The 18873-nt window shown below is 47.6% G+C and overlaps 1 protein-coding gene across 1 annotated transcript; it reads left to right on the top strand.

Moving 5' to 3' along the window:
• The first annotated feature begins 2766 nt into the window (after positions 1-2766).
• On the top strand, positions 2767-5009 carry GJB6 (gap junction protein beta 6). Its single transcript, XM_059902484.1, has 2 exons — positions 2767-2933; positions 3524-5009. The coding sequence occupies exon 2, from the start codon at positions 3539-3541 to the stop codon at positions 4322-4324; it is 786 nt and encodes a 261-aa protein (XP_059758467.1). The 5' UTR covers positions 2767-2933; positions 3524-3538; the 3' UTR covers positions 4325-5009.
• Positions 5010-18873: the final 13864 nt, after the last annotated feature.

Below are 18873 nucleotides of genomic sequence, written 5' to 3'. Positions count from 1 at the left end.
TCAAACTCCATCTTCTTTTTTTTTTAATGCTCAGGGGCATGGGCTTGAGGTTTGGGATTGGGCATTATTATCATTATCATTATTGTTATTGTTATTGTTATTATTTTGAAAGGGAAAAGGATCCACACTAAAGATTTTATTTTGATGTTACTCTGTATTTGAAGTACAGGGCATCAGGAAACTGGCAGGGTCCAGACACCCTCCTTAACAGTTCTGGGGACGAAGAAAAACTACCACCGGGGTCGTGCAGTGGACCCCCGGGTTGGAGCTGAAGGGCCACAGCTACTAGTTTTCCCTTCACGGGTCACATCGTCACTGCCCTCCGGAAGCTGCGCCCGGGTTCCCGTTCCTGGGGGTGCTGAGCGCCACTGGCGGCCCGGTGGTCGGTGATCGATGGTGTGCGGGAGCCGGGTCCCAGAAGAGGGCACCTCACCCTGAGTCTCCTCTGGCCGCAGAGCTGCGAGTCCCTCAGGCGCTGCTTTTGCCTTGGCGTTATTGTGTCTCATCAGCACAGGCTTCTCCACTGTCCAGAGCCAATGTGGACATAGTGAGGGATGCTCGGTCCTCAGGTCCAACAGGGAGTCGGGGATGACTTTGGAGGGAGTGCAGATGCTGAGGGGATGCTGGGGCTTTAGTTTTGGTCCTGTCGTCAGTGAAACGGACACGGCTTTGTTAAGCAAACTAGTTATGCTTAAATTCTTAAATAAGAATTTTTAAAACAAGAAATTATATTACTGAGGTAGAATGCTAATAGACTTAAACTATTTGAATTTAAGAGGGAAGCAGCATCTCTCTTCCTAACACTGTGTGTCATCAGAAGTCAGGTCACTGATTTCCTATTTTCAGAGCTAAGGAATTAGACCGCAGCTGTGTGTCCGCAGTGACGAGAGACACTGCACAGCCCAGCGGCGTTTGCTTCTGTGAGCTTGATTGTCACCACCTTCCTACACAGGAGCCCAGCAAACGTATTCTTTCCCTAAAAGACAGCCAGGAAGGCGCCAGTTAAAGTAAACCTCTCTGGTTCACAAAGAAAGAGTTAATATTTTGTTTTTTATTGAACAAGCTTTTTATTATTAAAGCTTTGTTTAATACTAATTGTGAGGGGTACCGACGGAGGCAGTTACTTTGGAAAGTAATTTTCAAAGTGTCTTCACATCTTCTGCCGCCAAAATGTTTCTGGCAGGCTCTCCTGCAGTGCAAGAGTCCTGGGGGCAGTGGCTGCGGCCTCAGGGCAGGAAGCCTGGGAGGGTCCACACCCCCGGCCAGTCTTCTAGGAGGTGAGGTGAGCTCTGCTTCTGTTGGAAGCCTCGACAGTGACGTTCAGCCGGACAACAGGGCTTCTCCCTAAGAGCCTCGGAAGGATGCGAACAGACGCCGTAGGGAAGCCATCTCATCCCTTTTTCTTCCTTTAAAGGCAAATTGCTGATTTTTAGTCAGAGTCAATAAGTATCGTAAAACAGATTATTTTCTGTTCAGCTTTGCTACTTTGATAGAGCGTGTAATTTGGGGACCCAGAAAAGTCAAAAGAAATAAAGATGCTGCCACAATAATTGCCCCTGTTGTTTGAGGAGATGCCCCAGGGGGCAGGAGTCAAGGATTCTGCTCTAGAAAGCGGGGGACCTCGTGGGGGGAGATTTGACCTCCGGACCTCTCCCATGACGTCAGCCTCTCTGAATTCCTTCAGGCCAGTGGCCTCTGGCCCCTGGGAGGGTGAGGGTGCTGCCTTACTCAGACAGCTGAAGATAGACAACTCAGAGAGGAAACAGCCTTCTTACTGGTGGGGGAGTTTAAACTCTCTGCACTTTGGAGGGTTGGAGAAAATGTGACCTTTATTTGAGAAATGAATTCCCCACACTTCAGTGGGAGATGTTTACTACTTAACTAGAGAACATCTCCAGCTTGTAAACAGACAGGATGGACCTCCCAGGTGAGGCGACACTGTAAAATATGTTCAAACCTCAAGATATTCGTGTGTCTTCCTTCCACTGGGTGCATCGCGGTGCTTCCAGGTAGGAGGGTGGCAGCTGGGAAGATTTATTCTAACACCTTTCACCAGGAGCTAAGAGTGAATTCTACCATTCACAGCTCTGCAGTGAGGTTTCTAAATCAAAGACTCATTACTGTGGACTTGGAAATCCTTTAGCTCACGGGGTCAGTGGTCTGAGGCGGGGGTTAGACGCAGATCCTGAGACCAGTCTTCCCGACCGAGGCCCCCGTGTCCCCCCAGACCCGCATCGGAGGCCCACACAGCCTCCGATCAGAGGCGTTAAGGACGGGGAACCACAGCTTTAAGGAGTGTGTGTTTAAAGAACTGTGCTTTTTTCTCAGCTCTTGTTTTCAAAAAGCAAAAACCTGGCTGTCTGTACCCTCTGCCTTCGAGCCCCGTTTAGTCCTGGATCCACACAGGAATCAAGCCCCCGACCCCTCAGCCACTCCCGGGGCTCCTTCCAGGCCCTGCCTCCCGTTCCCGGCCAGGTGGACACCCACCCGCGTGCGGGTCGTTCTGGAAATGCGCGTGAAGAGCTGCCCAGGGGGCCCGGGCTCCACTCTCCTCACCAGCCTGACCCCACGTTCAAGGGCACGAAAGTCTCCCCCAGGGGGGTTGACGAAAGGCCTTTGGGGCCCCTCCCCCTAAAGGGCTATGAGAACTTGGGCGTGTTTTTCTGAGGAGACGGTCTTTCACTTTCAGAAGATTCTCAAAGGGTCCATTATTCTTTTTTTTTCTGAGCAGAATACTGACCAACTCTTCGGTCTGCCGTGGCAACGCAGAAGGGGTCCGTTTGATTCGTGCCGAGTTTCTGTAGAAGTCAAGGCCCCTTCCCCTCAGGACGTTGGATCAGAGCCTTCACAGGGGACCCTGCACCTGCGGCTCTTGGTGTGAACCTGGTACCTGTCCGGCGGGGGAGCGGCGCTGCCCGTTACAGGGGAGAAAAGTGAGCGCTTTTTGTAAAAGCCTGTGGTTCTGTTTTGGAAGAGGCCCTTCGAGTAGTTTATGGCATTAGGTTTCCTAAGAACACACGATTATGGCAGCTGATGCCGTTCTAGCTAGAAGTAAATATAAGCATATTGTACGAAGTGAACTAATAAGTGTTTGGTTTCTTTTTTTCCCCTTCTTAGTCCGCTGGGTAAAACAGATTGTGTCATTCCAGTGAATGATTTTTTTTTCTTGGATAAGCCCTTTAACGAATAAAATCTACTGAGGAACCTCTGTGATCCCTTGGGCAAAGCGAAACAGGGATTAAAAGGGAGCTTGGAAACGAATGTGTTTGCCTGAGGTCCTGGGTTAGTGTCAGGCAGCAGCCTAACGTATAATCCGAGTTCAGCTGAATCCAGATGATCGTAAACCCACACCAGAACGCGAGGGTGTTTTCAGGGTGGGTGTTGTTCCCTCCCAGAAAACCACCTCCTAGCGGTTCAGAGGGTGACCTCAAGAGAAACACGCTCCTGTCTGTAACATTACAGCAGTTGTGCAAATTGAAGGAAGACTCCACTAACTGCCCTGTGCTAATTGTCGCCCGTCCAGGGGTAAAGCGGCAGGATGGACTGGGGCACCCTGCACACGTTCATCGGGGGCGTGAACAAGCACTCCACCAGCATCGGGAAGGTGTGGCTCACCGTCATCTTCATCTTCCGCGTCATGATCCTCGTGGTGGCCGCCCAGGAGGTGTGGGGGGATGAGCAGGACGACTTCGTGTGCAACACCCTGCAGCCCGGGTGCAAGAACGTGTGCTACGACCACTTCTTCCCCGTGTCCCACATCAGGCTCTGGGCGCTGCAGCTCATCTTCGTGTCCACGCCGGCCCTGCTGGTGGCCATGCACGTGGCCTACTACAGACACGAGGCCGCGCGCCAGTTCAGGCGCGGGGAGAAGAGGGGCGAGTTCAAGGACTTGGAAGACATCAAACGGCAGAAGATCCGGATCGAGGGCTCCCTGTGGTGGACCTACACCTGCAGCATCTTCTTCCGAATCATCTTTGAGGCCACCTTCATGTACGTGTTCTACTTCTTGTACAACGGGTACCACCTGCCCTGGGTGCTGAAGTGTGGCATTGACCCCTGCCCCAACCTCGTGGACTGCTTCATCTCCAGGCCCACGGAGAAGACCGTGTTCACCATCTTCATGATCTCCGCATCCGTGATCTGCATGCTGCTCAACGTGGCCGAGTTGTGCTACCTGCTGCTGAAAGTGTGTTTCAGGAGGGCCAAGCGAGCAAAGACGCAAAGAAACCCCCCCAACCATGCCCTCAAAGAGAGTAAACAGAACGAAATGAATGAGCTGATTTCCGAGAGCGGGCACAACGCCGTCACGGGGTTTCCCAGTTAGACGTGCCAGGCACCGCGTAGCTGAGGTAGCACCCCAGAACCGGGGCCTTCCCCAGAAGGCAGTGCCGCCCGGCCATCCTGGCTCTCGGCTGAGACTCTGTCCTTACAAACGGCTCTCACCATTCATAGATACCTGGGTTAGCTTTCTGTAGAATAATTGGGCCATGAATGTGCCACGTAATCAAATGTGTGGTCCGGCTCTACAGCCGGGCCTTGGTGTGGCTTTTACATGTGGGTTTAAGTGGACCGTCTGACATGGGCGTATTTCCTGAAAATTTAAGGACGTAACTGTTGTCGACAAAGAACATTTATCTAGAAATTGATACTTTTATTAGGGAGAGATATTTTTATAGGATTGAATGTTTTAGTTCTGATTTTGAATTTATGTAAAGTATTTTTATAATGAGGGGTCTTCCTTACCTGGAAAAACAGACAATGTTAATTTTAGAATCATGCCTTAAGTGTCTAATATTTAAGCTTACTCTGTCTTGTTGTAGGTATTGTTTTTCGTTGTCTGTTGACAAATGTGTGAACTGTCATGGCTCTTAGGGTGGAAAGGGTTCACTGTACAATGTATTTTCACTGCTGTCCGGGCATGGCCGGAGCTGTATGGAAGCGGGAAGCTTTTCAAAGGGGCTGATTTGCAATCCTCGTGAACAGCTGATGCAGGAATGCGCCCCCTCAATAAAGATGAGCCCTTTGCTGAAGGCTTCTGTTCCTTCGGGGTCACTGCGTCCCTGGCGGCCTGATGAGCAGCTCGAGGCAGGCTGCTGGAGAGGCCGCGTGGCTGGAGTGGCGGAGTCCGCGCACGCCTGCACCCCCCCCTCACATCCCTCGAGCAGGGGCGCTCTAGCAGCCCCCCCAGGCCTCAGCTTGGAGAGGGGTCGGCTGCTCCAGGACATGGAAGGTGTCCCCTGGGTCAGCTTCCAGCCCCTCGGACAAGGGGAGAGGGCCCTTCAGTCCACAGCTCTGCACCCACAGGTGGTAAAGGGGAGGCCTTCCTCCCGGGCTTTCCAGGTGGGACACAGATGCCTTTAGTGGGGGTGTTGGTGCACCAGCCGAGGACCAATCACCCTGGAGATGTCACACCCCAGGGCCACCCCTGTGAAGGGTGCAGTCAGCACACGTGCTACGCATAGGGACACCTGGTGAACCGCGAATACTCCCCCAGGGCTGGACTTGCATGCCAGGATTCCAGACCCTCTCCCCAGAAAAGCAAAACAGGAAGTCTCATTTTCCTCAGAGTCCGAAGCAAATTCCAGACATATCCTTTCATCCATAAGTATTTTAGTAGCGATCCGTGAAAACCAAGATCTAACCTTTAAGAACAAAACCACGATTTTTTCACGCGGAAAATCCAGTCCGCCTCCGTAATTGCTGATGGTCCTGTGACAGCCTTTCCTGATAAACGGCTGTTTGAATGGGTCTCAAGCAAAGCCCATAAACAGGATGGGGGGGACATGGGGGGGATGAAAAGGCTTTGGTGGCAGCCCCACCGCCTGGGAGAGGCTCTTCCCGCCCGCCATGCTCCCAGCCGCCCCCTTCCTCCATTTTCCCTCTCTCCTCTGCTCCTTCACTGCCCTCAACGCTCCTGCCCCTGGAGCTGTGTCTCGGCCGCCCCTCCAGGTCTGAGGTGGTGGCCACACTGCCAGCCTCGCCCACCCGTCACCTCCCAGCACCTTAATCTGGGCCCAGCCCCACTACCAGCCCAGGCCGCCATCAGCACCAGTGACGTTCTGACACCAGTGTAATGGCCTCTTCTCAGCGTCATCCTCGTAAAGCTCTCCTTGAGGCCTTGTTCTGTCTGGATTCCGAGACACTGTCCCCTACCCTTGGGTCTCCTGCTCTGGCTTCTCTCCCTTGCCCCCTCCCTCGGGTGGAGACCTTTCCTTTCCTCTCCCTGCACTCTTCCTTATGAGATATTATCCCCATTTTACAGATGAGGCCACTGAGGCTCAGAGAGGTTGAATAACTTGCCCAACGTTACCCAGCTAATAAGCAGCAGAGCCAAGATTCAAAGCAAGATTCAAAGCAAAGTCTCCAGGATCGGTGGCTTCACTGCCGCTCCCGCAGCTCGGTGCCCAGGGACCACAGTGCCAAGATGCCCATCACCCCTCATCCAGCTCCAACAACCATCTAGCCGTGCCCGTTCACAATCGGGGGGTCTCGCCCGATTATCCCCCAGCCTGGATGAATGTAAAGCAAATCCCAGACAGATCGTTTCTTCTGCAGATATTTCAATATGGGTCCTTTAAGAGTATAGACTGGGACCTCCCTGCTGGTCCAGTGGTTAAGAATCTCCCTTCCAATGCAAGGGACATGGGTTCAATCCCTGCTCGGGGAACTAAGATCCCACATGCCACAGAACAACTAAGCCCGCGTGCCACAACTAGAGAGAAGGCCGAGTGCCACAACTACCGAGCCCTCGCACCACAACTAGAGAGAAATCCGCGCGCCACGAGGAAAGATCCTGCATGCCGCAACAAAGATCCCACGTATTGCAACTAAGACCCGACGCAGCCCATAAATAAATATTAAGAAAAAAAGAGCATAGGCTAAGCTTTTAAAACAAAAACACAATGCCACCATCACACTAAAATAGCCAGTCCATGTTCATAATTTCCCAATTGTCCTGTTCATGTTCTTTTCTTTCTTTAATTAAACTTGTTATTTTGAGATAATTGTAGACACATGTAGGTGGAAGAAATAAAACAGACGTCTCGTGTGCTTTTGGCAGTTTCCCCCAATGGTAACATCTCGAAAAACTACAGTCCAAGATCTCAGCAGGACACGACACTGACACAGTCCAGATACAGAACATTTCCATCACCACCAGTATCCTGGTGGGGCCCTTTTATACCCATACCCGATACCCTCCTATTCCGATCCCACCCACTCCTGGCAACCAGTAATTTGCTCACCATTTCTCTGATTCTGTCATTTCAGGAAAGTTACATAAACGGAATCATGCAGTATGCAACCACTGGGACTGGGTTTTTTTTCTCAGCGTAATTCTCTGGAGATTCACTTGGGTCGCCGCACCAAGAGTTTGTTCCCACTGCTGGGCTGCGTGGTGGTTGCACGTTTCATTTTTGAAAAGCAGCCAAAGTGTTTTCCAGAGCAGCTGCATCATTACACACCCCCACCAGCAACATCTAAGTCACCCGGTCTTCCCTGAGCCTCGCCAGCGTTTGGTGGTGGTGTCATTTTTCATTTTAGCCATTCTTTTTTTTTTCAATAACCGGTTTTTAGATTGAAGTATAGTTGATTTACAATGTTGTGTTAGTTTCAGTTGTACAGAAAAGTGATTCAGTAATACATATATTCCTTTTCAGATTCTTTTCCATTATAGGTTATTACAAGACATTGAAATAGCTTCCCATGTCATTTTGTCATTCTGACAGGTGTGTTGCATGTGCAGTTCACAAATAGCTAATGAACTTGACCACCTTTTCATGTGCTTATTTGCCATCTCTCTGTCCTCTTCATTTCCTTCGCTCGTTCTCTAATTGGATTGTTTTTCTACTGTTGAGTTTTGAGAGATCTTTATGTACTGTAGACACAAGTCCTTGGACACAGATAGTGGTTTGTAAATATTTTTCACTCTGTGGCTTTTCTTTTCGTCTTCTTAACAGGGTCTTTTGCAAAGCAATAGCTTTTCATTTTAATGTAGTCCAATTTATCATTTTTTTAATTTTATGGGTTGTGGCTTTGGTGTCAAATCTAAGAACTCTTTGCCTAGCCCTAGATTCCAAAGATTTTCTCCTATGTTTTTTCTAAAAGCTGTCTAGTTTTATGCTTTACATTGAAGTCTGTGGTCCATTTTGTGTTAATTTTTATAAAAGGTCTGAGACTTGAGGTTCACTTGTTGCCTGTTGACATCCAGCTGCCCCAGCACCATGTGATGAAAGACTCGCTTTCCTCCATTGAATGGCTTTGGCACTTTGTTAAAAATCAACTGGAGGGCTTCCCTGGTAGCGCAGTGGTTAAGAATCCGCCTGCCAGTGCAGGGGACACGGGTTCGAGCCCTGGTCCGGGAAGATCCCACATGCCACGGAGCAACAACGCCCGTGCGCCGCAACTACTGAGCCTGCGCTCTAGAGCCCGCGAGCCACGACTACTGAAGCCCGTGCGCCTAGAGCCCGTGCTCCGCAACAAGAGAAGCCACCTTAATGAGAAGCCCGTGCACTGCAACGAAGAGTAGCCCCTGCTCACTGCAACTAGAGAAAGCCCACGTGCAGCAACGAAAACCCAACGCAGCCAAAAATAAAATAAATAAATTTTTTAAAAAATCAGCTGGACATGTTTGTGTGGGGCTATTTCTGGGTTCTCTGTTCCACTGACCTCTATTCTCTCCCTCCACCAGCACCACAGTCCTGATTCTTGTGCTACATTAATGTCTTGAATGCTCGAGTGATTCTTCCCTCTTTATTCTCCTTTTTCAAATTTTTTCAGCTATTCTAGTTTCTTTCCCTTTACATATAAATTTTAGAATAATCTTGTCTATGTCTACAAAAAAATCTTGCTGTGTATTTGATAAAAATGGCATTAAACTTGTATATCAGTTTGCAGAGAATTGACATCTTTATTATGTCAAATCTTTTATCCGTATACACAGCATGTCTCTCTGTTTATTTACTCCATCTTTGATTTCTTTCATCAACATTGCATAGTTTTCAGCATATGAATCATAAAAGTTTCATTTTATGTAAAAAGTAAAAAGATTTACTTCTAAGTATTTCATTTCCTTTGAGTGATTGTGAATAGTATCGTATTTTAATTTCAGTGTCCATATGTTCATTGCCAGTATATAGAAATAAATGTTATATTTCTTGGCTTATTTGCTTGTATCCTGTGATCTTGCTGAATTCATTTAAAAGTTCTAGATTTCTGTAGTTTCCTCAGGACTTTGTGCGCAGACAATCATACCATCTGCAAATAGAGATAGTTTTATCTCTTCCTTTATGATCTATGTGTCTCATATTTCTTTTTCTTGCCATGTAGCACTGGCTAGAACTTCAAGCACTATGTTGAACAGGAATGATAAAAGCAGAAATTCTTGTTCCTGATCTTAAGGGGAAAGGATTCACTATTTCACCACTAAGTACAATGTTAACTGTAGGGTTTTTGTAGATGCTCTTTATCAAGTTGAGAAAGTTCCCCTCTATTCCTATTTTTCTGAGGATTTTTATTATGAATAGGTGTTGAATTTTGTGGGAAAAAAATGTTGCATTAAATGATATGATCATGTGATTTTTCTTCTTTAGCCCATTAATATAATGGATTACCTTGACTAATCTTCATACAAAAACAACCTTGCATCCTTGAAATGAACCTCACTTGGCCATGGTGTGTAATTCTCTTTATATATTACTGAATTTCATTTGTTAATGTTTTATTAAGCCTTCTTACATCTACGTTCATGGGGGATGTTGGTCTGTAGTTTTCTTTTTTTTTTTTTGTATTGTCTTTGTCTGGTTTGTGTCAGGGTAATACCAGCACCACAAAATGAACTGGGAAATGGTCTTGCCTCCTCTGTCTTCTGGAATAGGTCATGCAGAACAGGTGTAATCCTTCTTTAAACATTTGGTGGAATTTCCCAGTGAAACTATCTGGGTCTGGACATTTCTTGAGAGTTTCTCTTTTACAAATGCAATATCCTTAATAGTTACAAGGATCTTAAAATTATCTATTTCATATTTGGTGAATTGTGATAGCTTGTGTTTCTTGAGGGAGTGATCCATTTCATCTAACTTGCAAACTTTGTAAGTATAGAATTGTTTATAGTACTCCTTATTATCCTTTTGATGTCTGCAGGGTCTGTAGTGATGTGCCCTGTTTGATTCCTGATACTGGTAATTTGTGTCTTCTCTCTCTCTCTTTTTTTCTCCCTTTGTCAGTCTTGCTAGAAGTTCATCAATTTTATTGTTCTTTGCAAAGAACCAGCTCTTTGTTTCATCAATTTGCTCTATTCTTTTTCTGTTTTCAATTTAATTGATTTCTGCTCTTATCTTTATTATTTTCTTTCTTTTGTTTGCTTTGGGCTTATTTTTCACTACTCTTTCTAGATTCTTGAAGTGGGAGCGTGGATTATTGACTTGAGTCTTCTCTTCTTCGCTCATGTTTGCATTCAGTGCTGTAATGCCCTATCAGCACTCCTGTAGTGTGTCTTGCAAATTTTGATACCTTGGATTTTTTATTTTCATTCAATACAATGTATTGACCCACGGTTTATTTAGAACAGTGTTTTAGTTTCCAAGTGTTCAGAAATTTTTCCGTTTTCTTTCTTTCCACTTATTATCGATTAATAATTATTGATCTCCACTTTGATTCCACTTTGATCAGAGAACACACTCTATTATTTCAACTATTTTAAATGTGCTGAGGTTTTTTAATGGCCCATGTATTAAGCATGCCTTTTTATCCTGATGTTTTGGCATCTGTGGCCTTACTAACACTGGGGAGACAGCCCCTCCCAGGGCTGGCTAATTCCTAGAGACAGCAAACAACTCTTTTGTGATGCGTACTTTTCATATGCCCACCGACCAACCCAAAACCCACACCCACACCTCCTCTCTCAGGCTCTCACAGGGCTCTCACACGCCAGGCCGCTGTCCACCTGCCCTAATCACCCCAGAGCCAGGCCCCAGACAAATCGCTGAAATGTTTGACGCTAGCCAACCCTACGCCTGTCTGCCCTGCCTCGCCTCACCTTTCCGACAGAAACCGCACTGAAGGGTCTGCCCGAGGGCCCTGCCTGTTCTGCTTCCTTCTCACCAGCTTTCAGAGCTGTTTGCTTTTATATAATTTCTAGGGGTTTTAGTTGTACTTGGCCAGGAGAATAGGAAAAAGTACATCAACCATCTTCCCAGAAGTGAAAACTCCCTTCTTTTCAAATAGCCGTTGGATCGGAATCGCTGAAATCCGCGCGCTGCGATCGGTTCACGTGTCTCTCAAGCCTCTTTAAGCTGCTGGTTCCCCTCCACCTCTTTTTATTTCCTTGCAACTTTTTTTTTCTTAGAATCTGGGTCATTTGTCTCCCAGAGTTTCTCACAGCCTAGACTTTGCTGATTGTGTATTCATGGTGTTGTTTCATGTTCTTTCATCCTCATATTTGCTATAAACCAAGAGCAGGTGTGACATCAGCGTTATGCCCCAGTCTCTCTCACTGGCGTCTCTGTGCTCCCCGTCCCCGTCCCTGAGCTTCCCGCATATATCCCACCCCCACCCCCCGACCGCCCCCCTCCCCCCGGCGTCGCACGAGCTCCCTCCTCCAGCCCGTCCTCCTGGACTAGTTCAAAGTCTTCACTCCCAAGACACCCTCCCCCAGGGTCACTGTGGTGTTTGTGCTCCAAGGTCCTTGCTTCTCCGCTGGGGGCGGGGGGGGGGGGGCTCCTGGACAGAGCAGGGCCAACCTGCTCACTCTGCCCCCCAAACACGTCCCTTCACACAGCGAGCACCGGTGAGTGTGGGTGTGGAATTCACTGGGGTCCTGGTCACCAGTCCTCTCTCCCCAGCTCCAGGGCAGGGCTGTGGGAAGCTCGCCCTGTGGCCTCCCGAGGGGACCTGAGGTGGCTTCCCGAGGCCCAGGGAACAACCTCCCAGCCACCAGGATTGCTGTTGCTATGGTTTCCCCACCACCAGGGACACTTAGGTGAATGCTGATGTTACAGCAGACATGGCTGCCCAAGGCCTTTTCAGGTCATTGTCAGAGGGAAAAGTTGGAGAAGTGACAGAACGCCTTGAAGTCATTCAGATGTCAGAGCACAGCAGGGAAAACTCACCACGATGAGGAACTAAATTAACTGCGAAACCACGGCCAAGAATCATTTTAAAACTAATACTGCAGACCTCAGAGACTCCATCCTTAATCAACCTCAGGAACATGAAGGTTCTCGTTAACCTAAATCGTTTCTGAGTGTGATTTATTAGACAGACACTAAAATAATTTATTTCTAGCTTTTTTGCTAATATAACTTTTAAATTTATGGATTCAGGATTAATGTGGTATTTTAAATTGTAGTTAGCACTAAGCTGTAAGTAAGTAATCATTTCTTTGTATGCCGCGTTACCCTTATTCACCGCTTATTAGCTAAGAGATTGGTTTCTATCCAAAACATAGTAATAGGGACTTCACCAGTGGCACAGTGGTTAAGAACCTGCCTGCCAATGCAGGGGACATGGGTTCGAGCCCTGGTCCGGGACGATCCCACATGCCGCGGAGCAACTAAGCCCGTGAGCCACAACTACTGAGCCTGCGTGCCACAACTACTGAAGCCCACGCGCCTAGAGCCCGTGCTCCGCAACAAGAGAAGCCACCGTAATGAGAAGCCCGTGCACTGCAACGAAGAGTAGCCCCCGCTCGCCTCAACTAGAGGAAGCCTGTGCACAGCAACGAAGACCCAACGCAGCCAAAAATAAGTGAATTAATTAATTTTTAAAAACCACATATTAATAAAACCTGAGACAGTGTCTTCTGGTCTGTCTTCTGGTCTTCAGTATCCAAATCATCAATGTTCAGAAAAAGGAAGGCCTAAGTTGAGAAGGGAATCGATTGTTTCTGGTTGAACTTCAGCCCTGAAAGGACCCGGGAATGGCCTAGATTCTGCCTAACAGTCGTGAGGAACGGACCTCTGGGTTCAGCACTCACACCAAAGAGATCCTCCTGGCAACACGCCACAGCCTCTCCCCTTCTCACCAGATACTGGGATTTGGGATTTTATCCCATTGTGCCTCCACCCTGGACACGGCAGTTCTAACCCAAACAGGAGGCAGACAGCCCTCAGGTGGAGTGAGTGTTGCGGGGTCGGGATCCCAAGTTTCCCCGGTGGCACGTCTGTCAAGACAGTGCTGAATCCAGCCACAAAATCATGAGGACAAACTAACACATATCACAGACCATGGGTTCCCAAACCCACTGGGTCAGACTGTCTGGTCCCACAGCCCAGGAATCTGCATGTTTAAGAAGCTCTTGAGCTGGTTTTTGTGCAGCCAGCCTGGTCCCACCTTCCCGTGGAGCGTCAGGTCTCGGTGTCGCTCAGAACACCCTCCCAGCTCCGCTCCAGTCTAATTCAGCCAGCTCCGGGGGGGAGGGGGGTCTGCACCCCAACACCCCCTCCACGGGGAGCCTCATGCTGGATTCCAGGAACACTCACAGACGCGGCATTTCAGTCAGGAGCCTTGAAAATAGCTGCGCTCTGGAAATGCAGCTGGAAGTGCTATGTCACGGCTGCAGGATGCTGAAAGCCTGCACCAACACTAGGGCCTGCTTCTCCTCTTTGCAGCCCCCGTGGACCGAAAACAAGAGTCTGCCCTTCCAGCCGCCTGTCGTCCACCCCCCAACTCCCGCCCTGGGGAAGGCGCCCTGCTGGTCACTCAGCAAACACCCTGCGGGTGGCCAGGCCCTCATCTCCTCACAGACAAACCACAATTAAAGGCGCTGATAAACACTCTTCGGGACCTGCTGTCCGTCATTATCCCCATGCGCTCGTCTGCGTCCTCGCCTCTTTCCTGCCAGCTCTTTTGCTTTGTTCTCCTGCCGCTATCTGCTTTCTCCTCCTTTTCAAAGGGTTCTCCTTATCTTTCCCCAGAAAGACAGAAGGTCAGGAGCCAAGCCCATCACGAGGTGACAGCCCGGTGGCACGGTTTGCTCTGTCAGGGGACTGTACCTCTTGCAGGTCCAGAGCCCGGGATGTCGTTTTAACCACCATCGATGTTGGGACCACATCTTCCCTCCAAGGGTGGAGGTGGGTCGATTTCTGGCTCCAGCTGTTCCTTCCCCCAACATTTACTCCATCCTTTATGCAAAGTGAGTCCAAGGCGGGCGCCGGACTGGATAAAAATGCTCTCACAGAGTTGTGTGATAAAGCAAACCTACAACATTCGGCACACTTCAGAATATCCAGTCGTGTGTAAACGATTCACCCAGGGACCTCTGCCTTGGATGATACCCAGAGACCCCTTCGTTTATGTTTGTGTGTTTTGTGTATCAGTTACACAGTCTACATTAGTGGTCCAAATACGTGACTTCTGCAAGTCTGTTTTGTCCTCTGGTAAATTGTAGGCAGGCTATGCTGTCCGAAAACATAGCATCCTAATAACCCAGTGCACAACGTCACACAGCCTGCAAGGGAAGACGGCTGCTTCCCACCAGACGGCGGCTGAGGTGTTGCTGCCTCAGATAAGGATGAGACCCTCCAGGCTGACCCACACCGCCTCCCCCAACCGTCCACTCTACGTACGGAGCCCCCGGACCACCAAAGAGAGGAGCCCAAGCTCCACCCTCAAGGGTTTATTTCAAAGGCAGTAAAGAAACAACAATAGGCTATCTGTCTATCGTCTCCTCTTTCCCAAAGCACAATAGTCCAACTCCCACTTTTGACATTAAATACGTAACTCATTAAAATAGCCGACCTGTGACCCTGAGCATACGAGACATCAGAGCATTAAGTATGTGTCCTCTTTAAGGTAAATAATTTTATTGTTAGTAAAAGACCCAGTCAGATGGTGCTGTTGCTTCTCCATCCCACGAACCCACATCCTCAGACCAGAGAGGAGCCCCGGGGAAACAAGTCTGATGGAGGAAGGCATCTTCCAGGGTCATCAGCAGCTGGGAGCTGCTGGGGGTCCTGGGGCTGTGAGCTCGCAGGGGGCACGGCAGAGGAGGGGCCGCGCTCAGGGCCTGGGTGTCTTTCCTGCTGTGACACCACTTCTCCTGAGGCCACAGTGATACGCTTTCGCCCTGGAAATGACGTTCCAACGTTTTGTGACAGAAGTCTACAGCAACCAGGACATTTTACGCTGGGACTAGCACACGTGTGAGTATGAAAACACACACGAAACAAACATTTCCTGAAGCACGACTTAACTCTTATTAAGAGCAGTGTGTTCTGATATTTCCTATTCTATTCTATTTCATTTAATTGCGAAAAAAAGGAAAGACATTTATTTCCCAGCCTATTAACGAGGTCGTGACAAGCAACACTCAAGGACAAGAATATCCATCTTTCTCCGGCGATCGTCCCGTTTCCCTGACTAGTCTTCCCAGTGCCATCTACTGGGCACTCTGGGTATTGCAAGTGCCTTTTTCCCAGCACAAAGATGTTTCAAGGATGAGGTGAAACCAGAGAACTCTATACACCAGTACAGTATGTGCTTCTTCCCCCAACGTAGAAAGGGCTCTGAAACAGTTTAAGGAGAAGTTTAGATGAATGGGTAACACACAAACCAAGCTCTGAATTCTAAGATCAAAGACACCATGTCCAATTCCCAAAGAGAATTTCCAAGCCAGAGAACAGCCACCTGACCGGGCTTGTCGGTGCAAAACTGACCCTGGAATCAGTGGTTTCCAGACAGCGACAGACCCGGGATCGTCCACACTAGCATTTCACGAAAAGCCGCTGTGGTCTAGCAATCCAACAAGGGAATCATTACTCTGCAGCCCTTTGTCAAACCTATGCCTATAATTTTTTTTTTTTTACTAAAGCAACCCATAATATGAGTGTTTACTAGACCCTAACTTATTCCAAAAGCTCTTCAAGATGATATATAACACAATATTGTTCTAACACACTAAAATGTAGAAATCTCTTTTGTTCCTTTATGAGTTGTGCAGAATTTCCTTTTTGACAACTCACCAAAGCTTACAGAATTTAATTTTTATATTCAGCAGAAGTCAATTTTCCCTACCAGTTTGCCTGGGGAGGTATAGCTTTGAATTCATTTCTGACCAACACATGCTTTTGATACAAATACATTTGGAAGCATCTTTGTAATCTCTCCACAGTCTGCTTAAATAATCATACAAGAGCTATATGGATGTATTTGCCAGTAAGAGCATATGGTCATCCAGTAAAGCCAAGGAAATCGACTTATTTTACCATGGCCTTGCAGCTAACACATCTAACAACTCAAATTTCCCCCAAATATTTTATGTACGAATATAAGAATAGAGTGAGGAAAACGGAAAGGCTTATAACAGTTTCAAATTCAAAAGTTGGAATTTTTATGACTTTAATTTGAAACTGAAGGGAAGAACAATTAAATTAGTGAAATCTGAAAGTTTCACATATTTGGAATGTAACAACTGATCTTTTTCCCTCAATTATTTGACATTAACAATTTTCAGGATACAAACGTGAGGGTGTGGGTCAAAGGTGCAGAGAGAAATCTTGTGAAATACTGTTCTCCTGTGATAATTATCCACAAAAATGTGAAAGGCCACTCCTGCTTTAAAATGATATTATCATATGTAAGTCATTATTAACAAATTATGCAGAGACTTCCAGGGGTTCTTAATATCTGCTCATTTGAGGAGGGCTGAATTTTCCCTTTTTTGCCTATTATTAATATGATTAATATTTCAACAGCAAAGTCAAGAAAGTGGCTGCAGACCCATAGCTCATGGCTCAGAGACATCCAATGATCCCCGGACTGCCAGGTGTTAGGACGGGGGCTCCTCTCTCTCATAAGTCCCTTCTTGCCTTAAGACATTTCTGCTATCACCTTCTGTTATCACGTATGATTTGTGAGTCAGAAATTTAACTGAGACATTCTTTATGTACATTCAGACCATCCTTCCCAGGGGGAACTCAAGGGGCTGCCCCATCAGGCAGCTGGCAGGCAATCATTCATTAAAATATATTAGGAAATAGGATTTGTCTCACACTGATTTCTTGCACAATAGCAGCTTTTTTTGGCTTATTTGTAAAACAACTGTCAAATTGAAATATCAAATAGCTTTACACATTAGCATTTCCCCTTATAGCCTGACGACGGCATCACTTTATTTTTTTAATAATGATTTTTAAAAACAAATTTATTTATTTATTGCTGCGTTGTGTCTTCATTGCTGCGCGTGGGCTTCCTCTAGTTGCGGCGAGCGGGGGCTACTCTTCATTGTGGTGCGCGGGCTTCTCACTGCGGTGGCTTCTCTCGTTTCGGAGCACAGGCTCTAGGCGCGTGGGCTTCAGTAGTTGTGGCTCGTGGGCTCTAGAGCGCAGGCTCAGTAGTTGTGGTGCACAGGCTCAGATGCTCCGCAGCATGTGGGATCTTCGCGGACCAGGGCTCGAACCTGTGTCCCCTGCATTGGCAGATGGATTCTTAACCGCCGCGCCACCAGCGATGTCCCTGCACCACTTTAAATACCTGCATAAAAGTTCAGCTCAATTTTGAATGCCTGGGATTTGTCTGCTTGCTACTAAGTACATATGTAAAACCCTTAGTCACACATATCTCTGACACTGTGAGGTGACAGGTGCAGCTGTAACAGATACCTACCAGTTTAGTCATCAATATTTACTCAATGATAGCCTGACCTTCCCTGAAAAGGGCCAGTCCTCTGTATCAGCTTCACTCAAGACCTACCCAGGAGACACCAGAGTTCTTCCATAAAACCGAGTCCAAAACTATGCTCTATCTTGCTTGGTGCCTAGTTAATGAGGCCGGAGAGGTGTGCCCATCGGGCTGGGGAGGCTGAAGAGCAGGGCAGGACGGGTCAGCCTTCTCTGGGGGCTGTTAGGTTAAAAGACGAAGACCTGAAAATGAAGGCTTATTTTCTTTCTTTTTAAAAAAATTTATTTATTTATTTATTTATTCTGGGGGGCGTTGGGTCTTCGTTGCTGTGCGCAGGCTTTCTCTACTTATGGCAAGCAAGGGCTACTCTTCGTTGTGGAGCACGGGCTCTAGGCTCCGTGTGGGCTTCAGTACCTGTGGCACGCGGGCTCAGTAGTTGTCGCGCACGGGCTTTGTTGCTCTGTGGCATGTGGGATCTCCCCGGACCAGGGATCAAACCCGTGTCCCCAGCATTGGCAGGTGGGTTCTTAACCACTGAGCCACCAGGGAAGTCCCTGAGGCTTATTTTCAATGTTTACATATAACAAAGTAATGCTTTTAACCAAAAATAATGCAGCAATATGATTGTGCTATTCACAAAATAATTACAGGATTTTTAAAACATTAATCTGTGGTGTGATCTGCTAAGTGCATATACATCTAAGCTCGTGTGGCGATAACTTCAAATGTCCAGACGTGAGACCCTTTTTCCATCTTACCCTCCCTCCCCTCCTCTGCTCTGGAGGACACAGAAATACCTCCATGAGATTTCCTGCCCTATCGGAATCCGAGTCTGGTTGGGAAGAAAACACCAGTGCACAGAAAACACCAGAAGTCACACCAAACAGAAGAAAATCAAGTGCTGCGTTGTAGTTAAGACTTAAGAGCTGTAGGGGTTCTAACTATAAATCCTAAAATATAGAGTGGCTAGGACATTCAATTAGCCAGCAATACACTGTCAGTCATTATGCAAATCAGGAGAATAAGGGGAAACAGGAAAAGGAAGTTGAACAGCAACCTGCAATCATGATATAGACACGGAAAAGGCAAGGGGAAATTCTTCAGCGGGGGAAAGCGAGTCAGCTTTCAATGTCCAAACCACCTTTACCAGCTAGCTTCCTGCAAAGATTCCGGACACTTCCTTCACTCCAACCCCAGAGCCCCACAGACCGATGCCCTGACAACCTGAAGGGCGTTCCCCGCCCCCCAGCTCCCAGG

Source organism: Balaenoptera ricei, chromosome 18, assembly GCF_028023285.1.
Source record: "Balaenoptera ricei isolate mBalRic1 chromosome 18, mBalRic1.hap2, whole genome shotgun sequence".
Classification (NCBI taxonomy): domain Eukaryota; kingdom Metazoa; phylum Chordata; class Mammalia; order Artiodactyla; family Balaenopteridae; genus Balaenoptera; species Balaenoptera ricei.
Note: the sequence above shows the minus strand (reverse complement) of the source record. Positions and strands in the feature narration are given on the sequence as shown.

Bases quoted from the DNA above. Each gene is read 5' to 3' on its own strand.
- GJB6 (XM_059902484.1), top strand. From the start codon at position 3,539: ATGGACTGGGGCACCCTGCACACGTTCATCGGGGGCGTGAACAAGCAC.